The sequence below is a fragment of the Cystoisospora suis genome (genome assembly GCF_002600585.1).
Source record: "Cystoisospora suis strain Wien I chromosome Unknown contig_6524, whole genome shotgun sequence".
Lineage (NCBI taxonomy): Eukaryota > Apicomplexa > Conoidasida > Eucoccidiorida > Sarcocystidae > Cystoisospora > Cystoisospora suis.
Genome location: NW_027159311.1, coordinates 1 through 10656, shown reverse-complemented (window position 1 = coordinate 10656; position 10656 = coordinate 1). Strand labels below are relative to the sequence as shown.

The 10656-nt window shown below is 56.4% G+C and overlaps 3 protein-coding genes across 3 annotated transcripts; 2 read left to right on the top strand and 1 right to left on the bottom strand.

Moving 5' to 3' along the window:
- Nucleotides 1–2313: 2313 nt before the first annotated feature.
- CSUI_010006 (uncharacterized protein) lies at nt 2314–4987 on the top strand. The gene has a single exon (XM_068070113.1). It carries the CDS (start codon nt 3055–3057, stop codon nt 3679–3681), a length of 627 nt encoding a protein of 208 aa, XP_067917913.1. The 5' UTR covers nt 2314–3054; the 3' UTR covers nt 3682–4987.
- Nucleotides 4600–7557, top strand: CSUI_010005 (uncharacterized protein). Its single transcript, XM_068070112.1, has one exon. It carries the CDS (start codon nt 5181–5183, stop codon nt 6333–6335), a length of 1155 nt encoding a protein of 384 aa, XP_067917912.1. The 5' UTR covers nt 4600–5180; the 3' UTR covers nt 6336–7557.
- A 41-nt stretch (nt 7558–7598) lies between these two features.
- CSUI_010004 (sjoegren syndrome nuclear autoantigen 1 family protein) lies at nt 7599–10494 on the bottom strand (the record flags this gene model as incomplete). Its single annotated transcript, XM_068070111.1, has 6 exons — nt 10124–10494; nt 9406–9771; nt 9198–9271; nt 8692–8761; nt 8048–8124; nt 7599–7796 (listed from the first exon to the last, which is right to left on the bottom strand). The coding sequence occupies exons 3-6, from the start codon at nt 9246–9248 to the stop codon at nt 7599–7601; spliced, it is 396 nt and encodes a 131-aa protein (XP_067917911.1). The 5' UTR covers nt 9249–9271; nt 9406–9771; nt 10124–10494.
- Nucleotides 10495–10656: the final 162 nt, after the last annotated feature.

The following is a 10656-nucleotide window of genomic DNA, read 5'->3' as shown; positions in this document are numbered from 1 at the left end:
CAACACTCCGCCTGCTGCGCGCAGGTCCAGCGTCTTCCCGCGGCGGTAGCGCGTGCTACACGCGGGCGCCACACTTACTCTACCGTACCAAACACTACGCTAAACTAGTAGCGACACTAATTTGCCACACCAGTTTGCTTTGAACCGCTATGGTTGCGGCTTGCTCCAAGCCGCCCNNGTGTTGCCCGGCATATCAATAGTAAACTCACGAGTGATATGCGAAAGGGAATGTGCAATAAACTTGATACTACTTTTAAACATGTCAACAGCCTACCATCCTCAAACAGAGGGATCACCTGAAAGAACTAACCAACCCATACAGCGGATGCTCGGTGTAGGATCGTGGGTAACGAGCACAAATGGGTAGAAGTACTACCAGTGCTTGAGTCTGCTTATTTTCGAGACCCTGTGAAACCAGGCGGCTGGCTTGTCACCAACTCGGAAACAACTGTGCCCAAAGAAGGAAACGAGACATCAACCGACGTGGGACACCCAAAAACCGGAGTTCCGGACGACGAGGTCGCTAGACCAGCCAAACGCGACCAATCGCCTGCAGACAAATCGGGCATACGCGCACAGGTCGCACCGTAACATTACGAGGACGACCCGTTTGCAGACAGACCCAGGAAGACAAAGAAGGAATCAGCACACGGTCACCCGTGAAACGAGACGCCCAGAAGTGACCTGAGTCAATATTGAGCAGCAGCACTGTCTTCCTAGAAACAGAATTATTTAGCGTAGCAATTATATCTGGTTGCTTGACTGCCTCCGGCGTCTCCATCGGCGTCGCAGAAGGTGCGCTCCAAGCGGAATCAGGGGACACTCTCCGCCCGCCTAGCAGTCGAGCGCCTTCCCGGCACCATAATGTCTCTGGCGGTACCACGCGTCCCAAAAACACTACGAGCTAGAGAGCTCTCGGCGCTGTGCGCAGTACTTGCAGCTGTCACGGGGTCATGAGAGCGTCTCACCAGTTATTAGCCGGGCGAGCAATCTGCCCCTTTGCGAGCACATCAGAATTACTCAAGAATAGTGGTTCTCTGAGACAACGCCAGTGCGCTTGCTCAGCTCTCGTAGAACACAGCCGTACACTCTCATGCAAGTCTGTGATTTTGGGACCGAGTGGGCCGCTCCAAACGTCTCAACATGGAGCGTTGACTCCCTGCCTACATTCGTCTCTCTACACTGAAAGTGTTTCTCTGGTGTGACGTCGCCGCAAGGAACAAGCCGCTGCCGCAACTCAGGGTGCATGAGAGCCCCAATATTTACTGCCGCCGCTGTACACCAAGTCACCACAGGTACGCTCATCTGACTTCCTCCACGGCGGAGACACCGTCTTCGGGCAACGAACCTTGTCGGCCCCCGCAGCGGGTGCTGTCCGACGACTGAAGTCTCTCCGGTTGCCTTTCCTCTCTCTGGAATCGTGGACAAAAACTGCACTTTTCTTCCAGCCGACGTTGTTTGCGGTCTGCTTGCCACTTGACAGTGGCTGGGCCTCCACCTGGCACAAATCGATAACAGTGCTGCCGCTTTTGTCGTGGGGACTCAGCCGTATACGCTTCAGTCAATTTATCCCCAACCAGGTGTTCTGCCTTACGTGGGACAACAAAAAAGGCTGACTACAGCCCGACTATCGTTACTTCACACTGATATATTGTGGGCCAGGTCAAGGAATACTCTCCTGTGTGTGATCCCAAACGTGAACCGAGGCCTCTTAAGCTCCCTGCTGTGTCCACAGTGACAGCAGGTAGCTCCATTTGGCTATTCCACCCCAACGGAAAAGTGCATAGTCGGTGTCACCACCGCCGACCTGACTCACCGGTCAGCCTGAAAGGACCCCAGCTCAACAAGCAGGACGCTGGCACAACGCGTCGTGGCATTGTCTGTAATGTACGGGTGTCATCACCTGAAACTTGATTCTCTGATATACCTGCACACCGGACTTTCCTCGAGGAGTCCGCAAAACCGCCCGCTGATTTGACCTAACATCATGAGGCCGCGTTAGCGCCGCACTGATACAAAAAGAATTCTCCGGCCTGCCTCCAAATACGCTGCACGTCGAACGAGAGGCCCGATCCTTCAAACCTGCACTACTGCAATTCATGTTTTCAGCTTCGCCAAGATCCAGCGAGCCACGGGTGGACAGCCCGCACGCTCACCAGAGGCTTGAGCTGCCCTTCCAGGCGGAAAAAGTGGCTTGGTGGCGTTCAGCGTCTACCTACAAGTTCCTGACGGCTTCCCCGCGTCGTCAGCCGTGACTTCGACGGCCACCTACCAGCCGGGCGGGAGGCGACAGTGCGGGGGTGGCCCACGCATGGAAAGGGAAGCTTCCGTTGAGACAGGACATCAGCCTCAAAATAGAAGTGCAGAGCATGCATCACGGAGAAGCGAAACGTACACAGGACCGTTCCTTGCGTCTCTAGGTAGATATGCGGTGCAGCCGGTGAAACATCACAGTTCGAAGTGCCTACTTCCCCCTCCTCGTCATCATCCACCGACAAATACAGTTCGTGCCTGGACGTCCCGGTGCCGGAATCCGCGACTTGTTCTGACACTCCCTGACATCTGGGGACCCTAACCATACTACCTTCGCCTGTTTTCCGAGACCAGGATTCGGTACGAATGCAGTAGTGCCCCTGCAGGCCAGGATCCCATCTGTCATACACATGCCAGACCCCATGCAAACAGTGAGCCCGGTGCGACCCCGACTGTCTGCAAGCCTCGGGCGTACGAAAGGCCAGGCTTATGTAGGGCTAAACCGCCACCCCCGAAGCAGAATCGGCTGTGGCTTAGGACGTAATGCCGGCTGTGTCAATGTACAGGACGCTGGACGGGACCGGCGGGGCCGTAAAGTAATAGTTTTCAGGATCGAAAGTGAGGGCTCCCGACTTCCTCAATGTTTCTGCAGTCGCCTTCAGGCCACGGTCAAACAGAAGTAGGTCATCCAGATAATCGGCCAAGGTGCACTGGGCCTCTCGTTGTTCGGAAGGGGTTAGCACCCCTGAGAGTTGCCATGCCTGCGCGAAGGCTTGCTTCCAGCGAGGCAACATCTGGCGTATGAAGGTGGCTAGTTCAACCGCTACAAGGCCATCTTGGGTGAGCAGATACCCGAGCACAGACAGAGAACGGGCCAGCAGGCGGTTAGCCGCCTCAAAAATAGGGACGATTTCTCTGTCGTGGCGCTTCCGAACTGTTACGAGTGCTTCCCCGGGCACCTCGGCCCCTCCTTCCTGGGTAACGACCTTGTTCACTTCCACCATGAGCCGCCCTAGCGCGCCCAAGGAATCGAAAGTTGTCTGTGGGTTCACGTGCGCGACTAGATGCACGTACTTGCGCCGGACGCGACGCAGCGAGCTGCTGTTTGAGAAAATCCGGGAAAGAGTGACGGGGCGTTCCTCTGGAGGAATCTGTTCGAACACAATCAGAAAATCTAACAAACCCTCCCCCGCACGAAGCAGCTTGTCGGCCACGATGGAGCTGTTGATAGACGGGGGATTCACAAGATGCTTAGCGCGTTTGTACAACTTGGATGTCCGTACTTGCGAGACTTGTTGCATGATGCTATTTTTGACATCCGAACCGATCTGGGTTGCGAAGTCCGAAAGGAAGCGGAGGATTCTGTCCGCTACGGCACTGGTGCCGTGCGGTTCGTTGCCTCCCTCTTCTTTCTGTTCCCTGCCCTGATGAGAAGGCCACGAGAGTCGACGACTCACAAGAGACTCGCCGGGATCGCGAACGCCACTTACTCTCGGCGGCGCGGATTCCCCTCCACACAATCGCAGTACGCAAATCCACAGAACGACCACTACGAAAATACCAGTTGCGGGACGGCCGGTTCCCGAGAAAAGCCGGGTCCGAACGCTCACGGGGTGCCTCCTCCGTCCATAGCATTTCCGCGTCAGGTGGCTTGCGCATGATCCAGCTGGTGGTTTTCCTGTACTCGCGGTGCTTCCCCCCAACAAGCATGCCTTGTGGAGGGCAAATTCCGACACCACGGAGTGAAGGATATCAACGTGTGCCATCCCGTTAATTGACACAACCATCGACACAGCAGGTCTGGCGCAGTCTCCGAATCCTCTCACAAACACGTCAGTGGAATACCCCGAGGCTAAGTAGGGAGCACATCGTCAGAGGTCTTCCGATCCTGTGAACATGGAATTCACGGAGAACACCTACCGGAAAGACCACAATGCACAGTCAAGCCGCCACTAAGAGGTCGCTCTGGTCGCAGCACAAGATGAGGAGCGGCGCGACTCCGTCGAGAGAAAGCTCCTTGGACTGCGCGGCCTGTTGGAGACCTTACAGAACAGCTCTTCAGAGCCGAACCGAGACGCCAAAGGAATGCATGAGAGCAATAATGAGCATTACTTCTTCTGCACGACCCGCAAGCGAGAAAGGTCCGACCCAGGCTCCGGCAGGCGCGGCCAAGGCTTGCTCGAGCAGGGGTAAGCATACGCAACCATGGCACGCTTCAAATCTCTTCTGCTCTGCTTTCACCTTGCGCGCCAGCTTGGCAGCATCCCCACCACGGCACACCAAGGAGGCTCTGGCTGGCAACCTCCTGCAACCTTGAACCGAACCGGCGTCCTACCACACCGGCACCATAGGTTCCGAGCACGCTGTTGTCTGTTTCTTCCCGCCTGCGGTCCCGTGCAGAATGACAGCGCTTCGACGCAGTTGGGTACATTGAATCTTTGCCATGCATCTTTGTTCAGCACTTGCCACGATTACTTGCTGTGCCGCCGCCTGACGCCAGAACGCTGTACGGATAGCCGTGGGTGGAAGCCGCTGTCCATGGCGCTCAATCGTTACGACCGTGCCCTATATTCGGGACCGGTCATGAACGGCCCCGCAATGAAACTGCTTACTCGGATCAGTCCATGCGAAGAGTGTAGGCGTTCCTATGTCCCGACGACGGCGAGAACGCCACATTGGCGCGCCTTGTGATCTGGCTGGAGCACTATTGGTTGGTACCAGACACATATGTCCCTCCTCGTTGTAGCAGGCGCTGCAGGGGTCGCGGCACAGACTGCCGGAGTGTCGTCCGCATCCCAAAACACCTTCCTTCCATTCTTGCCGTCTCCCGGCCGCTTCGCCCCGAGGGATTTTCGACTGCATGCCCCTGATACAAACTTTTTCCTTTGTTCCCTGCGGGGAATCGAAGCATCGATTCTTCTCCGGCAATGGCTGAAAGATACTACGGACTGGCGGCAACAGAAAAGTGCCGTCCACCGACAAGCGGGTATGCGATGCCACGAAGTGGAGGCGCAGCCACGCGCTGGAGGCCGCTAAGGGCCGTGCTGATCATCGTCATTGCTTTTTCTCTGGCCGGTACCTTCTCCGAGGCCGCCATCGATGGCAGTGTCACGCCTCGTAGGATCACACCCGCAATGCCCGGGGATGCGGCGACGGACCTCGGCAGTCAAGCGTTGCAGGGTATCCTGGCTCAGCTAGGCCAGCTTGCTAGAGACACAACAGCCGCAGTCAGAAGGACGGTGCATCGTGGATTATCTGCGGCGAGACAAACAGAGGCATTCAAGGCCCTCAAATATGCCATGAACCAACAACCGCTGCCGACAACAGAAGAGATGGAGGAGAGCTTGCGGCAAATTGGTCGCGGGTTAGCGTTCTACTTGAATCGCGTCGACTCCGTGAACCCAGCTGAACGCGTGCATATATTGTCAGTTTCGATGCCCCAGAACTCAGGCCTCGTTGGCGTCCTCTTCAAGTACTCTGGTTTACCGCCCTTCTCCAGTGCGAACGATGCCTACCTCCGACTGAAGGAGTTGGGCGATACCCTGCAGAGCCTACTGAAGGTGGCAAGGCAAGAGATTTTTTCGGGGAGCGACGTGAGTGAGCACCACGCTCGCCTCCACGAGAGCTTGGAAATGGAGGGCCGCCCGAGAAACGCCGACTCCGTGGAGAGAGGCCAAACCACGCTCGCCTACGTGGGCCGTAAAGAAGCAGCAAAAGCAGAGGTGGCCGTAGGAGTACTTAAATTGTTTGAGGCGGAGATGGCGATGCATTTGTCTTTCTTGGCTGGTGTGCTTTCGACGCACCCAGAGGATACCGAGACCCTGAAGCTGTACGTCCGACGTATGCTGTCCCGACTCAAGCGGGCGTTTCGCAGTGCGTGGATGCTAGCGTCCCAGGCTCTCCGGTCTCACGTAAGAAGATTTCATCTGCGGTACCTGGCCGACTATCTGTATGAGTTTGGCGTTATCGACTCTCAGCTAGGGAAGGTTGGAGCGATGGTCCCGGCGTCTCAGCCTCCTTTTGACCCACAAAACAGCTACTATGGTACGCCGTTGCTGGAAGATTCTGAGCTCGCACAGTGAAACATGTGTTGGCCGCCCGCCAGCAGTGCAAACCGGCAACTGCCAACAATGGAGGCATGTCGAAGACACACCGAGCGGCGGAGACGCCGGAGGTGTGTCCGGCGGGACTACACTCACGGGGGCCGGTGGCCCCTGTGACAAGGGAATGCCGGAGGTATCCGCCGTTGACTATATCGGACGTAGTCGGCGCTATCGGGGAGGACTACGTGCCAGAGGGAGTGAGGCATGCGGGTCCTAAAAACTTTCCAGCATGGTGGGCTAACAAGCTAAGAATTTCTGAGGCTGCGGCTAGCTACCGCAAGGCCTCCATTACCTGTCCCATGGTGTCTAAACTCGTGTACATTAGTGTAGAGGGGCACAAAAGTACTCCATGTCCGGAGAGCGGTTCTGCAGACCATGTGTGTTCGCGCTCCCACCTGCCTGGTTTCTCATTTAGCGAAGTCGCACACTGGCCAAGGGTTTGTCGCATGACACGGCGAATGGTCGGCAGTTATCAACAAAGCCGATGATTGCAACGGAAACTTGTTCCTGTAATAGACATTTTCATGACCAACACGCTGACCAGGTGCGGAACCGCTCACAAAGAGAGAGCAGCGTACGTGTCAGTCCGGAGTACTCCGCTCGATGTCAGAAATTCAGTTTCGCTGCTGCAGGCCGGGCGGGATCCGCGGACCCCTCCGATGACACTTTCTCTGCGGAGGGGGAGCGCGCAGCATAGGGAGGGCCGGCCCTCGTTCATGTAAACCGCCGCACCGCTCCGACTAAGGACGTAGCAACGACTTGATTCTGCCGCTGTTGTGCATCGCGCCGGCTGTGCTTGGTGCTATCCGAACCACTTGCTGATGCGGGGCTTCAGTGCCCCAGTTGCAGCTCCCCACTCGGTGAATCACGGCCTCACCTAAACCACCTTGCCGATCGCCAACGAAATCCGCGTACGAGGGGAACGTTGTGTCCCGTACCGCTTCTGCAGGTTGTCCAAGAAGTGAAGTTATGTGCTTGCGCAAAAAGGTCATGGCCTGCAATATGTTTTCAGTACAGGGGCTTGGAGCTCCGCCCCATCTGTGCAAACCTGGAAGTCAGCACTGTCCCTTTCGTTGTGCACGCGAAGAGATGGCGCCGCCTTTTCCATTAGTGCCCACGAAAGCCGGGAGGTCGGCGCCCAAGTGGCAGGTGCCACTACAATACACGCCCGTGCCAGGCCACGGAGCTGCTTATTTACCTGTTACAACAAGCATCGACTGGTGCTCTATCTCAGTTGATTGGTCAGTTGGCCGTACCACCAGTTCTGGGTCCCTGACTGCGCCGACTGCGCGAATCCGCCGACGTGGCTGCTGTATACTCTGTACCGATGCCGGGGATTCCCACCCCCGCGGCATCACCTGAACTCCCTGCAGTTCGGCGCCCCAGATGGACTGACTCTCTTTTCAGCACATGCAAGAGTGTTTGTGCGGACTCGAGAATCTGAACGAAGACAGAACAAAAAAGCAGCAGGACAGCCCCTGGCAATCACGTCAGAGAACAGCTGTGCCACCCAAAGAGCCACCATGCTGATTATCGGGGCCCCCCGAATCGAAGTTAGGCCACACTGCGGGCCATAGGCGTAGTGACACTACAGCTGGAGCTCGTAGAGTTTCGGAATCCCCTTACACGGCCGCGAATACCTGTGCCCTGCCCCACAGTTCTGCAGACTGACACGGATAAACAGCACATACCTTTGTGTATGCAGCCTCAGTTTCCATGATGGTTTTGTCGTACTCGTTCCGGGCCTGAACCTTCCTCGCCAGGCTCTCTGCAGAGGATGCAGCAAGCTCCGTCTTCATGAGTATAAAGGCTTAGTGAAGCCGGGGCAGATCACTGACAGGGTACACAACCCCCCTCTACGCAGTCGCACGGACAGTACCTAAGAAGTGACCAACGTCGGCAGCCTTTCTAGTGTCCCCCTGAAAAGAAACTTCAAGATTACGAACCCGGTGCATGACTTCCGCGTAGGTGAGGCATATGTGAAATGGATACACAAACGCTCACTTGCAGGACCAGCGAGTTCTTCGGGACCAGAAGACTGGCTGTACCCGGATTGGCAGCAAAGCGTAGGGACCGAATTCTGCTGATACGCGTGTACTGCCGGGAACCAGCGTGATTCGTGACACGAACAAGAGAACACCGTCCGGGAAGAACTCGGTTCAGTTGCCTGCTGGGCACATCGATGCCCTCCAGTTCTATGGAGAGCGGAACCCCATTCCTTGAGATTCACGCCACCCTTCCCGTGCGGCTCCCACACGAGGTCTGAAGCAGTATGGAGTAACGCTCACACCTTCCGAAAAAACTCAGTGTCCCCGCTCAGCGGGACAAGGCTCACCATTCAGTTTCTGAAGTCTCTCCTGCAGAATGACTATTTCTTTCTGCACCTTGGCCTTGTCTTCCTCTTCCTGAGTGTACACGCAGGCAGAAGCTGAAACCCCGCAGTCTCCTCTCTGAAAAACAGTATCCTCCGATGCAATCAATGCTGCGCGATTGAGAGAGGTCTGATAACATGCAGTACCTTCAGACCACTGCCGGAACTGCCACACATGGCTTGCGCCTTCACGGCAACCGGTTCTTTGGGAGGTCGAATGGCATCCGGCAAAAGGGCTCCCGTTGTGCAGGGGACCTATGGCTAAGAACAAGGCTTATGATGTGGGAGCGATCTTCATGATCTTCGTCACCACTCTCGGAAGCTAGCCCAGTGCGAGTGCGTGATGATGGGTTACTTGGGTCCCCGGTGCGGAAGGTCTCGTCGCGAAAAAAAAGTCAGGACAGATCCGGGCCCAGCGCCCGGACGCCAGGGCGTGCAGTCTGGCCCGAGCACCTTAAGAATACACCCACCTGCGGAAGACGAGGAAGACGAGAGAGCCCCTGCCTGTCCAGACGGGCCATCGCGTTGCCGCAGAAGCCACAGCCTAAATCGTGATAATGTAGACAGGGGCCAGAGGCAAGAAGTGAACTGCAGATTCTGACTCGGAGCCTCACGTCACGAGGCACGAGTACCAGAGTGACCGTGAGAACCATCACACAAGGACACACCAAAGCATACCTTCAGGATCTGCGCATGAACTTCTCCTCGCTTGCGACGCAGGTCTTCGATGCACTCCACCAGTTCGTGATTATAGTTGTGCAGATTCGAGTTAGCGCTCGTTGTCATCTTGATCTTGTGAGCGGCTGGTAGTCGGCCTTTTGTCACGAGTGTTTACGGGAGCCGCAGAAGACAGTATGGCTTGGAAGGCCCCAACAAATGTTCGTGCGTCTGTGCCTGGGTCTGAGGGTTCATAGCATGCTTCCGAGATACTGGGAAGCAACCTCCTACTTAGTTACAGGGGGGCGCCGGGACGAGCTACTGGGCGTTCCCGAGGGGACACGTGGCAACAAGGAGTCGGAGGTGGACCGAAAAGATGGGAGAACTCTGCCGGCAACGTCACAAAAAAAGACATGCGATAAGCGAAAACGTCTGCCACCACAGTCCCGAGAAGTGACACGGAAATCGGAACCCCAGTCCTGCAATAGCCCAAGTAGCTGCAAACGTTTACTCGTCAGCTCGGTTGCACACAAGGAGAAACGTCTAGGGCTTGTCTCCGTCACCAGTGCGAACGCAGGCAAGCAGACGGAGAAAGGGGACGAGTTGGGACTACTGGTGCAGAAAAAAACGACCGCAGGTTCCATGCCCTGCCACCATACAACTCAGACCAGCTGGGCCCGTGAAGACATCAAACCCAAACAAGCATGCAACGGGCGCGCTGCTCCGCTTTTTCTCGTACTTTTCAGGCCCTGCCTCGGCTGACGCGGCAGCTGCACGGACAACCGGCTGAATGTGGAGTCGCTCGGTTCTGGCTGACTCTTCGGGCCTGCTCGAACGCTCGCGAACAATCTCTTTGTTTCCCTGAATTACGTTAGGTGCTTTCACTGCACAGGACCAGTCTGTTTAGCCGCACAACGTGTGCGTGGCAGAGGGACTGGCTATGAACTCGTCGCGCACGCGACGAACAGTGCGTGTGTCAGCGGGGCGTCTACGCACCGCGAGGATCATGAAAGCTGGATGCCGACATAGTTGGGATGGAGCAGAGCGGTCTAGTTAGTACACTGCTTTGTTGAAGGGCCACACCGGTGGCGGCAGCGCGATAGGCCAGCCTGTCACACTTTTTAAAAGAAGATGGCAGCTGAATCGTGTGCAGAGTCGCCGCTCTTACAATGGGTACCATAGACATTCTGCACGTCCTGACTAGTGTGAGGCTGCTAGCTCGACTAGTCAGCCAGCTGGGTGACCTTGGAGGCTGTGAGCTAACGTTCGCCC

Bases quoted from the DNA above. Each gene is read 5' to 3' on its own strand.
- CSUI_010005 (XM_068070112.1), top strand. From the start codon at position 5,181: ATGGCTGAAAGATACTACGGACTGGCGGCAACAGAAAAGTGCCGTCCA.
- CSUI_010006 (XM_068070113.1), top strand. From the start codon at position 3,055: ATGAAGGTGGCTAGTTCAACCGCTACAAGGCCATCTTGGGTGAGCAGA.